This window comes from Mauremys reevesii, linkage group 1 (assembly GCF_016161935.1).
Source record: "Mauremys reevesii isolate NIE-2019 linkage group 1, ASM1616193v1, whole genome shotgun sequence".
Lineage (NCBI taxonomy): Eukaryota > Metazoa > Chordata > Testudines > Geoemydidae > Mauremys > Mauremys reevesii.
In genome coordinates this window covers 179,453,173-179,471,663 of record NC_052623.1, presented here as the reverse complement: position 1 = coordinate 179,471,663, position 18,491 = coordinate 179,453,173, and the positions used below count along the sequence as shown (strand labels likewise).

Here is an 18,491-nt window from a genome sequence, read left to right as displayed (position 1 = left end):
AAGATATTTGAACAACTATATTACATTTTTTTAAAAACTGTAAGAATGAAGAATGACATTCTGAATTTCCTTGTTTTTGTCAGTTGAATGAAGTTAAGGTTCAAACTACATCTCTTATCTGCCAAGCTTAGACATTTTAGATTCAGAGGTGCAAATTGTCCTACAGATACAAGCTAAAATATTCAGACACAGCCAGGAGTTAAGGACAGATTAGCAACCAATTGTGTTTCCTGGCTCTTGACTTTTCAGTTGTATTTCCTTTTATGCTAGGGCTCCAACTTACAATGGTAACAGTTAAAGAAGAAAAGTGTAATGAAAAAGGGAAATATTAGAAATGTTTAAAAATTCTCAATTGTTTCATAATTGCATTCCTATGACATGACTATTAGAAAAGCAAATTAAAGGTTAAGGTTAAGTTGTTCCTTGTGGTGCAACTTAAGTTTCAGCTCTGGAGGAGTAGACCAGAAAGGCATAGAACCTCAGAGCCACCCCTCTGAGAAAGTTTCCTTCCTGCTTTTCCCTTTGCTCCAGAAGGATGATAGTTTTTTGCAGGCCTAGATCAGCAGCAAATTACAATACTCCCAATGTAGCTTAGTTTTTCTGGCTCATGTGTGGGAATGCAGAGCCAAGGGTCCACTCCATACCCCACTACTTCCTGTCTGTTTGCTCAGAGAGGGGACATAGCTGGTGCACAGTGCCTGCTTACTCAAGGAATCCGGGCCTATGTTCTGAGTAACTCATGGAGCCATGTATTGCTGGGTTACTTCTATATGCAGCAGTGAGTAGGTCAAATCATATTCTTCTACTCAATTGTGAGAAACGTTAATTGGCAGAATGGGATGGAGAACTTAAATTGGTACTGTTGTATTTTAAGAAGTCAGACCCACTGTGATCTGAATGCAGCAGTTACATATCTGTGTCCTTTGACCTTATATCCTACATACTGCAGCTCTAAAGAAAGTTCTTACGCTATCCTGACTAGCTCCAAGGGAATTGTTGTTAATGTTCACCTTTAAGGACATTGACAACTCAGCCCCTCCCTACTTATCTGCCTTTGCCTTACCCCTTCTTCTCAGTGGTGCTGCTCTTGTGTCCATTTGTCTGCTTCTTCCATAAATGTATTTGTGCTTTTTTACATGCTACCCTTACATAGGGGAGGTCCTCCCTGAACTATTCCCAAAGCTTTCTGCCCTCTCTCCATAAAGACTCACTTCTGTTGTGATGCCGGCAAGAAATTAGCCAGCCAATGATGCCTAGACTGAGTGGTATTTGGAGACAGAGCTGGCTGTTTGTTTATTTGTATATAAGTAGGAAAAAGACCTTTCAAGTAACTTGGAAGTGTCAATCTGAGCATATAACTAACCTGTGTATCTGCATAATCTTGCTGGTTTTACCTTTGTCTTCCCTTCCCACTTCCCTCCTGTTTTAAATTTATTGCTTCTTAATTCAGATTGTTGTAAACTCTTCAGGGCAGGGGCCATGTCGTCTTGTGTGTTTGTACAGCACCTAGCACAATGGGACCCTGACCCTGATTTTGAATATATATTTTATGTAATAATGCAATTATTAAATTATGAAGTATCTGGAAAAAGGCAAAATGATATAAATATTTGTAGTATTGAACATAAAAAATTCTCAATTTTGAATGGATTTTTCTAATTTGAAATAATAGAAACTTTGGTTTTATCCCTTGCTAGTAAGACAGACTCTTAGGTTAGTACTAATTCGTTTTGCAGTATTTGTGAAATAACAGTATTGAACAGTCTCTTCTTTCCTTGGACATTTTGCCCATATAATTCTTAAATTGCTTTCATTGCATTTGGAATAATTATTAGTACTTACTTTATTCTAATGTAAACATCTGTTAGATCATATATGGCTGTTGCTTTGGTGAAGTAGAGAAAAATGTTATGATTCATTTGCAGAACACAAACTCTAACACTGAAGCATTTGTCATTCCAATGTATGCATGCAATAGGTTGTTCTTTATGTTGCATGAGTCTAAAGGCATATTGACTTAAATCATTAAAATATTAATCATTCGAAACTTTTACCTTAAATCCCCTGTGGCAGGTCATGCTGACCCCGAACATGCAAGGTATTATCATGGCTATAGGTAAAGCCAGGAATGTTTATGACAGGTGTGGGCCAGAAGCAGGGTTCTTTAAGGTACAACTAACATTTCAATCTTTACTTCTCCTCTGATTTTTTTTATTATTGGAATATTTTTTCCTATTAATGCATATTATGATTGTTCTTGCATTTGTCTGTTTTCTTTTTCTTGGCTTCAGTCCTCAGTAATACTTGTCCTGAAAGACGCATATAGAAATCTTATTGTGGTGTGTGTGTGTGTGTGTGTGTGTGTGTGTGTGTGTGTGTGTGTGTGTGTGTTTATAGGGGTGTGTTAGCAATAAAGTTTTCTGATACCACTAGTCACAGCTTCCCACATTTTCTAAGAAAGATAATATTAAGGCTAGATGTGTGAGCTTGAACAATGACTGCATTTGTTTATCTTTTTCATAACTAAGCGCTTGTCTCCATTTACAACACTGCAGCAGTGCCACTGTAGTGTTTCAGTGGAGACATTGCCTACGGTGCAGAGGCAATGTTGGTATAGGTACTCCACCTCTCCGAGAGGCATTACCTATGGGCAGGTCCATACTCACCGCGCGAGTCGATGTGGTGAGTTCAACTTCACGCAGTTCGAACCATCGCATCTGATCTAGACGCGATAGTTCGAACTCCGGAAGCGCCGCGGTCGACTCCGGTACTCTACCACTGCATACGGCAGTGGTGGAGTCGACCGGGGAGCCGCGGAGTTCGACCCTGCCGCGTCTGGACGGGTGAGTAGTTCGAATTAGGGTACTTCGAATTCAGCTACGCTATTCCCATAGCTGAATTTGCATACCCTAATTCGAACCCCCTTTTTAGTGTGGACCAGGCCTATGTCTATGGGAGAAGCCCTCCTGTCAACATAGCACTGTCTACTCTGTGGATTAGGTCAGTATAACTACATCACTTAAGGGGGTGACTAAACCACACCCCAGAGCAATGTAGTTATACCAACATAAATTCCTAGTGTAGACCAAGCGTAAATGCAAACTTCCATTAGCATGTGTCTGAGGATTCCAGCATTTTCACACAAGAACATCGCTGTGTTCACCAAAGCTTTTCAAAGAAATGTTGTTCTGACTCTTGTCCTCCATTAAAATAACAAGTTGAATGGTTTGGTTTGGTTAATTGTTACAGTGTCAATATTATCCCTTTTGTATAGTGTACTTTATTATGGGGAGATACTGTTTTAGGTGCCCATTCTTTAATTTAGTAAACATATCCAGATGTTATCAGTTTTCCTTAATATGTAAATGTTCTGAATTGTTGGTACATAAGCTTTTGAATCATCTGTGTGCCAGTGGAAGAGCCACCATAACATAGTGCAGACATTTTTTTTTCCCCCAGTGGGAATGTGTGTTTATGGTATTTTAAAAGGAAAAAAATGGAAGTTGAATTTTTTTTACCCTGGGGAGTGTATATTCGTTAACATTTTGTTTTAAATATGCATAATTTCTGGTGAGACAGTTATGGTCTTCTATACTCTTACCATATATAGTGAGTTAATTTGGTTAGAAAATGTGGTGGGAGTTTGCTTTTTCCTTACTGATAGAGCTGGTCAGGAATTTTTCAACTAAACATTTTTCATTGGAAAATGCAGATTTATCAAAACAACTTTTTTATGGGAAAAGGTCCATTGCAATGCATTTCCTGTTTTTTGAAAAATTCAAATGCAAAGTGCCACTTTTTGGTCAGAAGTGACTTTTAGTTTTGAAGTTCAGTTTAATGTATAGTAAAAAAATATATACATAAAAAAGGTCATAATGGAAACCAAAAATTTTGTTCGGATTTGAATTTTGTTCAGTTCACACAAACTTTAGAGATTACTATTTTCTGATTTGAGATGGGGAAAATATTTTAAATCTCAAAAATTCCCATGGGATGAGAGAACCATTTCACACTCAGCTCTACTGTACTTACCTATCTGGGGTTGGTGGTGGTGTATATAAAAACCATACATACAATATTTTCAGTTAATACTTTGGCTTAAATGCGCAATATGAAGTGACTGACTCTGTATTCAGTTTCCTAACTTGAAGAATATTAAGTGTAACTTCATGTTACTTCAGTGTGGTTTTCCATAGTCACATAGCTGCTCTGTGCCTTAATAAAATTATATGCCATTTTTTGTTTTGCATGGTATTTTAGGTATAATAGTACTTACAAAGATAATTTTCTGTTTTTCATGTTTTTTTCTTTAGTTTGTTTTAGGATATGTTTGCTTTACTGTTGTTCTTGTTGAAACATATTTGAAATGAGTCAATCTTTCTTCACTGAAACCTGAAGTTTTTATAGGGTAGTTGTCTGTTTTCAAAATCAAGCAAAACATATTCTTCAGGATTTTTGTATATAACTTCCTTTGAGAACTAGAAAGAATCTTTCTCTGATATATTGGTTGTACTGTAATCCCATTTTCTGTATAAAGAAAAAAACTATGATTTTGCTCAGCATATAAGAATCTTAGAATACGGATAAGATGCCTGTTACTGTATTAGGTCAAAAATGTGTATGGAAAAAATTTCTTCTGTTGGTAGACTGTCCGTAAAGTGGTATGTGTCAAGTGCTTTTCTCAGGCCTTGTCCATGCTAGAAAGGGTTTACTGGTGTAGCTATACTGATATAGCTGCACCAGCAAATGCTCCTTTTTTGCTGGTATAGTTACCTGACTTAATTAGACCTTTATTTTAGTCCTGATAATCAATCCTTTCAATTGAGATCATGCAAAGCTTGTCAATAGTATTTTGGTATGTCCAAAGAAAAGAATAAAAATGAACACACAGACACACATCTCTACCTTCCACTAGGCTAGTTAAAGTCTCACCCTCAAAAACGAGATGAGGGATTCCTCCTGTCTTCACATGCCTCTGAAGGTATAACATTTCACCTGTGCATTGAGTGTCTTGGAAGGAACGAGAAGGAAACCCTTGAATTCCTAAGTAGAAAGAGGAACCACCTGCAATATCCAGTTTATTCTGTGAAAAAAGACTTTTATGTTTAAGTGTTAGTTACAATTTTGGAAACTGGTAGAAACATGTATAGAAGAAGAGATTTTAAATATGTGAAAGAAATGGTGATAAGTCTTGCTGAGATGAGTAGCCTTGCCACGTGTTTGGGAAGAAAGGATTTTGATATATTAAACTGGATGTTTATTACTGAGTGCTTTGAAACTGCCTGTTGTGTTCAAGATTTGTTAGTGTTACAGCACTAATATACATTATCCTGCTTACAGGCATTGTATACATCCACTCTAGTTCAAGTTGACATTTGTTTACCATAGTGCTTGACCATTTTTGTACCTTTAGAAAAAAAAAATCTTGAAATATAATATCTGTCGCCATTTCTCTCAGTGATTTGTCTTTTGTTCCACACAGTGGTCAGAGTCAGTAATTAAGTAGTTTATGAGCACAATTGAAAAGTTTTCATGAAAACTAGAATTTCTGTTTAAAAAAAAAAAATGCCTGCAAAGATGGAAAAGTATTTCTTGTGACACTAGCATAAAGGAAAAACAGTGTAAAATACTAAATGTTTATGCTGTTAAGGCCTTTTAAGGCAGGATAGAAACTTGTTTTAAGTATTTGTTTTGAGTAGAAATCAGATAATTAGGTTCTTAGTATAAACCATTTCCATCATGCTTAAATATATTTTTACATGTTCATTAAACTTTCTCTGAAAATTTTGCATTTTAACCCTGGCCAAAAACTATTTTTCAACATGAAAGCTTTCAGAATAATTCACTGGCTAAAATGGCTGCAATTGTCTTGTACAGCTTCTGGCTGTAGAGACATATAGTAGGTATCTTTACCTTGGGTGAAAAGATGGGATGGCTAGAGAAGTGGTTGGATAGTAAAAAGCTAAAGGAAGTTTTAACACAGGTGAGAAAATGATGTTGAAGTTCTGCCCATATGGGCACATAAGTACTACCTTATTGCCAGTGATAGCTGATCAGAGAGAGAACAACCACCTCAGTTTTGTTTTTAAAATGTTAAATGACTCCCATTACAAGGGTACTTTGGGAATATGTTTAAGTAGGACAGGGCTGGGGGCTTACTAAGCATCTTGTAGCATGGCCAGTAATATGAGGATGTTAACTTCACAGAAATAAAAATAATAATTCACTTGTCAAGGGTTAACTAGAAAAAATAACTGATTTTTTTTGTTAAATTATGTAGGCAATTAAATTGGAGTATGCACGGCTACTAAAATTGGCTCAGGATGATCCACCACCCGAATGTGATTACCGTTTGCATCATGCAGTTGTTTACTTTATGCAAAACGAGGCACCAAAGAAAATAATTGAGAGAACATTACTGGAACAGTTTGGAGATCACAATCTGAGCTTTGATGAACGGTAATGGGAAAATGAGACATGCTAATCTTATACTAGTCAATTTTTTATTCAGAGGATACAATAGTTAACTCTCCTTTATATATTGTAGGTATAATGTGGCTATTAGGTACCCACTATGAACAATATATTTGCCTAGCCACTATTTCAGTAAAGGTTTCCCTTTACACAATGTTGCAATTTTCAGCATGAAATACTACTTTTAAGAAATACATAATTAAATTGTGAAACTGCTTCCTGCAATATAGCAGTGCACTCAAGAACGTAGTAGCATTCAGGATAGAATTAAATATTTATATGGATAATGGGAACATCCATGGTTAATTTAGATAGAATAACATTAAAGAAAAATCCTTATGTTTGATGACATAAATCAAACAATGGTGATTAGAAAGAAATGTTCACTATGGGTATAAATATTATTCCATAATTTACCATTATATATTCTCGTTCCTTTCTCTGAAACAACTTGTAGTGATCAATGTAAAAAACAGCATGCCCAGCTAAATGTCTAATAACTTGTCTAATTCACTGTGGCAATTTCTGTGCGCCACCCTACCACTTGTTCATCTATTTAAAAAACACAAACTGAAAGACTGTATCCTGCCCCCCTCACAATACCAGCACTTGAAGCTTCAGATCCTAATTCTCTAAGATTACATTTAAAAAAACTAGTTAAAAGTTCAGAAAGATTTAAGCCACCTGATTTTTAACTTTTTTAAAAAAAAAACTGATATGGCATTTTGGTAGAGGAAGAAAGTTAAAATATAGTGACTGTTTTACATATTTGTTACGTAATTATGAGAAAGTCCTATACCCTCTGCCTGTGAATATGTGGCAAGGAACTCAAGAAGTATACAGGAAATCACACTTCCTGTCTGTACTTTAGTCAAAGTTATAGTGCTCTAATGATGTATACTTACAGTATTTTTAGGCTAATATCTCTGCAGTGTTAACATGTGTCTGTGAGTTTCCAGTGACCACCAATTAATTTTTTTGCAACTCTTCTTCCTTTGTTTTTAAGGTGCCGCAACATAATGAAAGTGGCTCAAGCCAAACTTGAAATGATAAAACCTGATGAAGTAAACATGGAGGAGTATGAGGCCAGTATTTTTTTTTCTTTCCTAATAAATTGTAACAGAGAATAATTATATACTAAAATTCAGAAAAGATCTTTTGTTCATTTACAGTGCACAGTTTCTTGTTAACCAAATTTCCAATGTTCAATGCTGTTGAAAGACAGTTTATTTTTGAGAAGATCAAATTTGAGCAGGGCCATAATTAAAAGATAGTTTATTGGTCTTGGCCGACTCCCTAATGACTTGATATCATTAACAGCGCCCCATAGTTTATCACCGTGTGAATTGATTGGCTTTTTCTACAAGAAGTGGCCATCTATTAAAATAGTATGGGTGGTTTCAGGTCAGTAGGACCTGGCTACAGTTTATCTCCAGCTGGTATGCTGTCATTCCCAATGTATTGGCAAGAATCCTATTCATGTACATCCTGTCTCACACCGAGACTACTTACTGATTAATCTCTCCCAATCCCCCTCCCCCAAAACCCCTGAAATATTGAAGTACTGATCAATACATCCTGATTTTAAAATGCTGACAAATACTACTGAAGAATGAAACTTTGACAAGTCATTTCTGAGAAACTGGTCACATTCCAGCTAAATATCAAGTAATGTCTATTTAGCAAAGCATTTAATCACATAGTTAAAGTTATGCATGTGCTTTAAATGAATTGGGGCCTAAATCCTTCAGATGCAGTTCTTTTCCCACACAGGTCCCCATGCATCACTTGAACCTCACCTTTTTGCCAATAGGGCAAAAGAGAGAGTAATTTTTTCCCCTCACCTAACCAATGGAAGACAGAGATCCTCTGCACCCCTTCCCCAGCGTAAAGGCCTGAAATAGGCTCCGTGGCCTTTCTGTGTGCTTTCCCTCCCCAGTGGAGGGGAAGGACTGGAGGATTCGCAGAGTGGCAGGTTCTCTGCCTCACTCTTTCTGTTCTGGGTTCAAGTTCCTTCCCACTCCTGCATAACTTTACATAGGTGTGCACTACAGATCTTGGCTCTGTCACACCTGGGTGCCACCTTTCCCCCTTGCACATGTATAAAACCATTTTTTTCTGCTAAATGGGAGGGGAAGACATATCTGCAAAGGTAAAATTAGGATTTATCATAAATAGACAGTAAATGTTTCATGGAACCTCATGCAGGCTCTTTACGTTGGGGTGAATTTCACCATAAATGGATATCTGGCAAGCCATGTTGGGATTGGAGTTCTGTACCTTACAGGCAATTAAGAGCAGCCATTCTGACCAGCTGGAATAGAAACATGCTGCAAATTTGAAGTAAAACATTTGTTTGCCTATAAAATACTGGTAAAGTGACTCCAGTACAAACCACATTGCTTTTGGTTTGCAGTATTGTAACATTTTGCTTCAGGATCAGTTTTATGATTTTCTTCACCCTCTAGTATGACAAGACAAGATTCTCATCACTTCCCATTTTACTTTTTGCCCCATCCACTTTTCCCAGTTCATAGATTAAAATTAGAGTCTGATGTTTATATCATATCTCTCTCTGTCTCTCACTCATATACACACACATAGATAGATAGATAGATAGATAGATAAAATAGTCATGTAAATATTTTAGCATGACAGAAGGCCAAAAAGTAGATAATCCTATTTTGATTGTTCTCCTTCCCACTCCCAGGAGATAAAAAGGACATTTTACAATCCTGCCTGGAATTCCTCTTAGACTGCTGTATTTGTTCCTTTCAAATGGCAATGAATTATGTAAACGTAATCCTGTGGAATTTTTGTTTTATCACTTTACAAAGTTTAAGAATTTTCTTTTTCTCTGTGTGACAGATATTTAGACAGTTTGATTTTTTTCTTATGTGAAAAATATTTTCCATATTCTTTGATTTATCCCCCAAACAATTCATGAGTGCTTATTATGTGTATGCAATGCTGTGTGAAGAGTGCAAAATGTAGTTCTCCTTTTTATGAATGAACATTCTTGATACACTTTCTTATGTGCAGAGATGGCATCAAGAATATAGAAATTACAGAGAAACAACCATGTATCTCATGGTAGGATTGGAACTTTTTCAAAAAAAGAGGTAAGAGGTGACATTATAGAATTCAGACACTGGGGTTATTTAAATTGGTTACGTTAAACAGTTTCTGAGCGGGGGAAAAAGCAATGTAAACGATAAACCAAATTAATGGAAAAATAATAAATGTAAAAGAAAAAATAATTTGTAAGTGTATTTCAATTACACCATTCTTTTTCAGAAAAGATCAATATTGCTTTGAATATATTAGAATGGGCAGCTGTATATATTTGACAATTTGTTGCATAAATTAAAATGACACACTATAGAAGAACCACGCATAAATATTATCATCTCCACTATCCTCATTTTTGTGGGGGCAGGTGGGGAGGCAACTGGCTTTCCAAAATGCCCAGTAGGTTAGTAAATGTAACCTCTGAAGACCAAAGTGGAGAGCAATTTCCAAAGTCAAGGACCTCTTGCTAAGAATGTCCTGCCAGCAATGCCCTCTTATTATACAGAGGGAGCTTGAGCACCTAAGCTTATTTTGAGAACTTAGAGAAAGACGGAATAAGGTCCAACAAATTACAACCTGCATTCAAAGTTATTCTATCACATTGATCCAAAACTGGACTTTGCACAGGGTTTATTTGGATAAATAAGGCTGATGGTAAAACATGCTCAACCCAAAAAGAAGTCCTGCAAAGATGAAAAGAATATTAATGTGCACTTAACCATCCTGAAGTGGTGAAGTGACTCAAAGCTCAGATCTGGTCACAGTAGTAGTAGATGCAGTCCCTGCACCCAAAACCTGTGTAGAGTACCTATTTTATATGAAGTCTGCTCTGCCATAAAGAAATTGCAAAGCGGGTGTGGTGCTGGATCTGATGGCATAACCCCAAACTTCTCAGTTGCTCCATACAGTCCATAACTTTGGTGTAATGCTACACTTTTTTCCCCCAGGTTTGTACAGGGAAGTTACCAGCAGAGTAGAAGGAAGGGATCATCATCCCACTTTGTAAGGGGTAATGCCCATGTGCTGAGTTAGGAGAGATAGGCCAATAACCTTGCTTTCTGTTACCGGAAAAGCTTTTATACAGTTCCTACTCACCCAGCTCCACCCTAACCTTGTGAAACACCATCACCCAGGGCAGTCAGGCGTCACTGCTGGATGATCTACAATGTATGTTGTACTTGGTCTCCATCAAGAATTCATTCATCTTTGACAGGAGCATATGAAGACTTAGTCTTCAATTCTGTTAATAGAGCTGCCCTGAGGAAGGCCCTACAAGGCACTGATGTTCCCGATATCCTCTTGAGGTAAATTAAAGAGCTACATAATAACTCTCGGGCACAGGTGCAGTGCAGGACCTCTAGGTCTAACAGAGTTTACCCTAGATTCCAGGTGAAGCAGGGACGTGTCTTGCCTTCAGCGCCATTCTGCCATACAATAGATTGGCTCCTTAATCCAGTCTCCACAAATACCAGTATAATTGTCCATTCAACTTCTTTTACCAACCTGGATTACGCGGATGATGATGTCCTCTTCAGACAGCTTGCATATGACCTAAAGACAGGACAGCTTCTGCTACAGGGCAGCTGCCCTTGGGCTAAAGATTTCTTGGGCAAAATCAAAAATCCAGAATGTCAGGGTAAAAGTTGTGATACAAGACATCTGTGCTGCCGGTAGAAATGGATGATTTCAGCTCTGTAGGCAATAATTTGTCATCCGATGGGCGCAAACCGACAGACATCCTAAGGAGAGTCAGTTTAGCAGCCTCAGCCATGAAAGACCTGCGTAGGGTCTGGAGCCAAAAGATGATGAAAGTATATACAAAAGTACAGATTAATCAAACCTGTGTACTGCCGATCCTCTTATGGATCTAAAACATGGATGATGCTTAAACAAGACAGCAGGGGGCATTTTGTATGTGTGTCAGTGGCAACTACCAGCCATAAGTTCGATTTTTATCAGTAATAGGGACGTATTATTGAGAACTGGCATTGACAGGACTGAAGTCATCATCGATCATTACCACAAGCACTTTTTGGTCATGTAGCCCATCTTGGAGATAAAGTCCTGGCACATGGAGCCCTGAAGATCAGACTTGAGGGGACATTGCCCAGCCATGGACTGGTGGCAGCCACACAGCCATCCATGCTTAACCTGGTTGAGCCAGGATTAAAATTGTGTTGAGATATTTTATGTCTTAGCCAGAGTTCCACTCCCTGAGAATCTTAAAGCATGTTTCAGTAGGACTAACACTGCAAATGTCTTGCCTGTACAATGTTCCCATCATTTATATCTATTGAGCTGTTGCATGGTGTTTTCTCAATACTTTTACATTGCATTACTATCTGGATACCACTGTCTTAGATGGATGTCCAGCTTGGAAGAGTAACATAAGTCACTCCATAGAGAACTTCTCTGCCCTCCTTCCACTTGGGCTTGATTGATTGATATGGCTTGTATTGCTTGATTAATCACCTACAGCTATCCCAAAGGAGGAGTGGATACTAACTAGGAATTGTCATTCCTTGAGGGACTTGCTTCTGTGTATATATGCTCTCTGTTTGCCTCCCTTTCTCCTCTGAATTGTACGTGTATGTCTTTGAGCTCTGAAGTTTGAGAGAGAATGGATGGGTCAGTGCCTGTACTACCCAATTTCAGGCACCGTGTTTAGTGCTGTAAGAGGGCATTGATGCCATCCACAATCACCATTGCTTTCCTTAATCTTCTGAAACTGCAGCACTGGGACACATCTTATTCTTGTGAATGTGAAAAACACAACCCCCTCAGCCAACTCCTTTTTAATAATCAAATAATCTTTCTCTTTAAGTTTATTTTCTATTCCATAAACTGCCATTCCAAATAGACTTTTCAGTCAGAAGGGACCATCGTGATCATCTAGTCTGACACATTGCAGGCACAGAACCTCACCCACCTACTCCTGTAAGAGACCCCTTACCCTGTGGCTGAGTTACTGAAATTCTCAAATCATAATGTTAAGACTTCAAGTTACAGAGAATCCACCATTTACCTAGTTTAAGCCTGCAAGTGGTCTATGCCTCATGTAGCAGAGGAAGGCGAAAATCCCCCAAGGTCTCTGCCAATACGACCTGGGGGAAAATTCATTCCCGATGCCGATCAGTTAGACCCTGAGCATGTTGGCAAGACCAACCAGGCAGATGCCTGGGAAAGAATTCTCTGTAGTAACTCAGCGCCCTCCCCATCTAGTGCCCTGTCTCCAGACATTGGGGATTTTTGAAGCTAGCAGTCGCCAGTGGGCCTCATGCCATCATAGGCAGTCCCATCATAGCATCCCCTCTATAAACTTATCAAGCTCAGTCTTAAAGCCAGTTAGATTTTTTTGTCCCCACTGCTCCCCTTGGAAAGCTGTTCCAGAACTTCACTCCTTTGATGGTTAGAAGTCTTCCTAATTTCGAGCCTAAACTTATTGACAGCCAGTTTATAGCCATATGTTTTTTGTGTCCACATTAGTACGTAGCTTAAATAACTCCTCTCCCTCCCTGGTATTTATCCTTCTGATGTATGTATAGAGAGCAATCATATCTCCCCTCAGCCTTCTTTTGCTTAGGCTAAACAAGCCAAGCTCTTTGTGTCTCCTTTCATAAAGTAGGCTTTTCATTCCTCATCATCCTAATAGCCCTTCTCAGCTCCTATTCCAGTTTGAATTCATCTTTCTTAAACTTGGAAGACCGGAATTGCACACAGTATTCCAGATGAGGTCTCACCAGGGCCTTGTATAATAGTACTAGCACTTCCCTGCCTCTACTGGAAATACCTCACTTGATGCATCCTAGGACTGTATTAACCTCTTTCATGGCCGCATCATGATGAGGTGGCTCATAGTCATCCTGTTATCAACCAATACATCCAGGTCTTTCTCTTTTGTTGCTTCCAACTGCTAAGTCCCCAGCTCATAGCAAAAATTCTTATTAGTTCCTAAATGCATGACCTTGCACTTTGCACTATTAAATGTCATCCCATTTTTATTTCTCCATTTTACAAGGTCATCCAGATATTCTTGTATAATATTCCAGTCCTCCTCTGTATTGGTAATACCTCCCAACTTCGTGACATCTGCAAATTTTAATAGCACGTTCCCACTTTTTGTGCCAAGGTCAGTAGTAAAAATGTTAAATAAGATTGGTCCCAAGACCAATCTCTGAGGAATTCCACTATCTTTGCAGATGACACAAAGCTTGGAGGTATTGCCAATATGGAGAAGAACCGGAGTATCATACAAGTCTGGATGACGTTGTAAACTGGAGTAATAGAAATGTGATGAAATGTAATAGTGCAAGGTCATGCATTTAGGGACTAACATCCAAATTTGTAAGTTGCTCCACTATGAAGGCCCTGGTATATCCTTGCATGTATTCTATATGATTTTCATGTGTATGTAATGTTAAAAGGTACAGAAAATGTCCAAAGAAGATCTAGCCTCCTATTCTCACTAGTGTAGCTGCAGCAAACACACCTCAGTGCTCTGTTGCGCTGTAACTTTTTTTATTGAGGTGTTCACCTAAAGCTGTTTGCTTGTACAAAAATAATTTTTTTCTTTAAATGAGCAGTCATTTCAAGGCATCTTTAGAAGATACTTGCCTTTATTTTTCTCTTTCTGTTTCTCTAACTCAGACTATGCCAAGGTTTCCTAATGTATTCACTAAAAGCGAAAGATGCAACACTGGCTAATCCTTTTTGACAACCAGTGTCAAAGCAGTGAGGTCTGTTTTGTCTGTCAGATTTTGTTGTCAGGTTTTTTTTATTATTCATCCCCCTGACCGTAGTGTACATGTCTCTGTCATTACTTTATTTTAGTTTAAGGTGAAAATTGCCAGTAGACTGATACTACAAATACTTGCTTTTGGGCAGGCCATGCCAGTCACACATCTGTGAACATTTCCATCAGTCTAAATGTTAGTGGTAATTTGGGGACACTATAATTAACAGACCTGAAAATAAGTTTTCTCTTAGAAGTTCACTCTTGAGAAATGAAATGCCACTATCCCCCACCCAATTTGCAAAGGTGTAAATGGCTACACAAATTTCAGGATAGTGGAGAATCAGACCAAATGTGTCATGGATGTGTAGAAGAAAACTGTTTTCCTGTGTATATAAGGCCTAATTCATAGCCATTTGAAGTCCGTGGAAAACCTCCCATTGATTTAAACTTTGGATCCGGCTAATGGTTGCAACAGAAAGTTGTACTGATGTGCATTGAGGAGAAAATGTCCTAGCCAATACCATGGGAAACCATATCAAGTGTAAGTGTTTGAATGCTTTTTTTATTGTATTAACCTTTGACAAGATACAGAAACAAGTGATACCTACCTGTACAAGGGCATTATAAATCTGATGTGTGTATGTATATGTTTTTTGTGTGTGTTTTAGTTATATGGAAGCCTTGCTTTACCTTATCTATGCTTATCAGAGTAACAAAGAACTCTTGTCCAAAGGCCTGTATAGAGGGCATGATGAAGAGCTGATATCCCATTACAGAAGAGAATGTTTGCTAGTAAGTGGAATATGACCCTAATTTTTTAGTTGTTGTTGCATGTGTGAAATACACCTCTACCCCGATATAATGCTGTCCTGGGGAGCCACAAAATCTTACTGCATTATATCAAACTTGCTTTGATTCGCCGGAGTGCACAGCCACCCTCCCACTCCCCCCGAGCACTGCTTTACCGTGTTATATCCGAATTTGTGTTATATTGGGTTAGAGGTGTAGTAGACAACCTTAGGTAATAGTGATGCAAAGTCGCAATTAAAAAACCCTTTGTACATTCATGTAACAAGTTAAGAGCATCCTTCCTCTTGTAAGAATAGGGCCAACAATGGAGAAGGAAGCAATGTAAAATATGAGGATTAAAAGGAAAAATTATAATTTTTGTTCCTACAGAGTGTGTAGCTGCCTGTTTTACTGTGGCATTATAATGAATCTGTCCACTGCTACACATAGTGTGACAGAGGATAGTGGCACATCCTAGCTTTGGACAGCAAACGGTCACATTGCCGCAGTGGGACTAGCTGACAGGAAACTAATGCTAGAAAAGGCAGCAATAGAAAATTGATTCTTTTCTCTCTCCCCCTCCCCCCTGCCTCCTTAACTTGATTTTTAATCAGCCATAGAAAGAAGTAGCAACAGAGGGAGTGGGGATCTAGCCTTCGGCAGGGATGGCTACAACAATTACGAGTAATCAGGAACCCGTTCAGACGTCTGTTAGAGGGAAGACTAGCATAAGACCTGACATGTTTAGTGAAGAATTTGCAAGATTGCCCTGACTTAAAACTTGTGATATGGTCACTGCTGATTTTTCAAATTGTTTTTCGTTTGAGGAATAAATATTTTTTTAAAAAGCTGATACTTGGCAAAACATGAAATACTAAGTACTTATACGTTTTCCTTTTCTGTGGTGTTGCATGAAGAAACTAAATGAACATGCTGCGGCACTCTTTGAGTCTGGAGATGATCAGGAAGTAAATAATGGACTGATCATTATGAATGAGCTTATTGTCCCCTGTTTGCCATTACTACTGGTGGATGAAACGGAAGAAAAGGATATTGCTGCTGTAGAAGATATGAGAAACCGCTGGTGTTCATACCTTGGACAAGAAATGGAACGTAAGTCATATGTACTTAGGGTGACCAGATGTCCCGATTTTTATAGAGACAGTCCCGATATTTGGGGCTTTGTCTAATATAGGCACCTATTATCCCCCACTCCCGGTCCCTATTTTTCACACTTGCTATCTAGTCATCCTATATGTATTTCTTAATTTCGAAGGCTCCTCCACACACATGGTGCTGAAGACAAAATTATTCTGATCTTGAAGTCGGATATAGCTTTTATTTTATCTTCAAGTTCTATCTTATCAATCTTTTGTTCTTTTGAAATATGCTTTGAAATCCACAGATGACGTGTCCTTGTACTGAGTCCTAAAAGAGTTAAGTATTGTATGAAGTTTGTTTAAAGATGGAAAAGGTTTCACCTTCATACCATTGCATATTTAATCTTTGTTTCAGTATATTCCTGATGATCTTGAGAATACTTTAGTCTAGTACTGAGCATTGTCATACTGAATGACTCATTTATTCCTAGTTGAAGCCTAGAGTACTAAGGAAAGATGTTTGTAACAAAGTGAAACTAACTAGAAGAGGAAGTTGATGCAATGGAGTAATTTTTCACTTTATTGCTCCTGTGGGCAGTAAGTGCTTATATTGACTTTTTTATATATATATTTGCAGCTAACTTGCAAGAAAAGCTGACTGACTTCCTGCCAAAACTTCTAGATTGCTCTACGGAGATTAAAGGTTTCAATGATCCACCAAAGTTACCTTCCTATTCCACACATGAACTGTGTGAGCGATTTGCCCGAATCATGTTGTCACTCAGTCGAACTCCAGCTGATGGAAGATAAACTCTGCAAACCTTCATAAGCACATCATATAAACTTTTTTAGTTCTTAACCCTTGCCTACCTGTCACAGGGTTTGCTTGTTGCTGCTATAGTTTTTAACTTTTTTTATTTTAATAATTGCAAAAGACAAAATGGCTGTACAGACATTAGCCAAACTACAAACAATTAAAGCTGAGAATCGCATGGGGCTCGGTTTTTGTTTCAACCAGAATTGTTGCAACATTACAAAACTGCTTTTTTGCCACCTGTCTGTTACAGTATTACTTTGCTTTTATCTTAAGATCCTTTACTTTATCAACAGCTTTCTATTCAGTCTGGATCATTCTGTGACTGCAACTATTTTAAGTGTCCAGTGCTGTGTAAATACATGGTACTTGATAGCTTGTAAATGAAATGGAAGAATAAAGTTTTATTTATGGCTACTCCTGTGTTTGCAAGCAGATACATTGTATATTAGTGTATTATATAGCTATTTTTTTTAGACCAGAAACGGATGCAATATGTTGATGGGTCATTAAGTTCATAGGCATGGTTCTTCAGGATTTACAGCCAATTTCTTTAGAGATGGTCACGGAATACTGTATGTCAGCACATTGGAAATCTGTCACAGTATTATTACACACCTTACTTTTTGTATATTCCGTACTGATCTGTATAATACTGCATCTGAACACATTTATTTTGAAGCCACATTGGGTTTAAAGTGAAGTTAGAGGCTTGTTTCTGAAACAAAAATTAATTGCACCTTTCTTCTATTCATAGGAGACCTTTTTTAAAAAAAACAAAAACTATTTTCCATAGGACTAGAAGCTATATTAGATACAGCAGGAGCTCAGATTTCTTTTGAAAGACTTGATTGAGTAGAGTAAATTAAATGGGAGCTTTGTAATTGTGAAATATGTAAGAATCTAGAATCCATCACAGATTAAATACTCATATTTTTTGTTTTATAAAGTTTGTTTTAATTATGTAAACTGCACACTACTCTAGCTCAGAAATGTAACCTTCCACTAACTCTTGCTGTGAAGTTGGTTGCTAATACTGTTATAGTAAAGGATTTCAAAAATAATATATCTGCGATAATTTACTTTCTCTCAGAAGTAAATGAAGAACTTTGTAGAGTTTGTTTTGTAGAACTGAAATACTGTCAGATTTTAATGAAGAAACTCGATTATTTTGTGAAAAGGAGTTAATGGATCCTTAGGTAATCCTGTTACCTGAAAATATTTTGATTCCTCATCTTTATAGAGAACATTTTGTGCTAGAACAGTAAAAGATGTAAATATTTGTGTGTACGTGTTTATTGGAGCGACACCCAATAGTACTGTTGTTGGTTCTACCTTGTCTTTTTCTTTTACTACTAATAAAATAGTGAAAGGAGAGGGAAGAGTCGATAAAGTTCAAAAATTGCCCATCTGGCAGCACAATGGGTCTCATTTTGGACCTCACAAAAATAAGTGGTTTAGTTTATCCTTAAATCTCATCAACAACCTTTAGGCTTCTTATTTATTA

The 18,491-nt window shown here is 37.7% G+C and overlaps 1 protein-coding gene across 6 annotated transcripts in view; it reads left to right on the top strand.

The window, feature by feature from the left end:
* Window positions 1-18,266, top strand: part of USP25 (ubiquitin specific peptidase 25) — a 125,296-nt gene extending 107,030 nt beyond the window's left edge. For 4 of the 6 annotated variants that reach the window (XM_039531075.1, XM_039531064.1, XM_039531095.1 and 1 more), the window contains 7 exons: window positions 2,074-2,169; window positions 6,281-6,459; window positions 7,481-7,559; window positions 9,517-9,596; window positions 14,950-15,073; window positions 15,988-16,183; window positions 16,808-18,266. In XM_039531075.1, the coding sequence (XP_039387009.1) occupies window positions 2,074-2,169; window positions 6,281-6,459; window positions 7,481-7,559; window positions 9,517-9,596; window positions 14,950-15,073; window positions 15,988-16,183; window positions 16,808-16,980 (927 nt within the window). In that variant the 3' untranslated portion in view covers window positions 16,981-18,266. The remainder of the gene's footprint in view (window positions 1-2,073; window positions 2,170-6,280; window positions 6,460-7,480; window positions 7,560-9,516; window positions 9,597-14,949; window positions 15,074-15,987; window positions 16,184-16,807) is intronic. The other 2 variants (XM_039531113.1, XM_039531104.1) reach the window with 1 other exon arrangement.
* The last annotated feature ends 225 nt before the right edge of the window (window positions 18,267-18,491 follow it).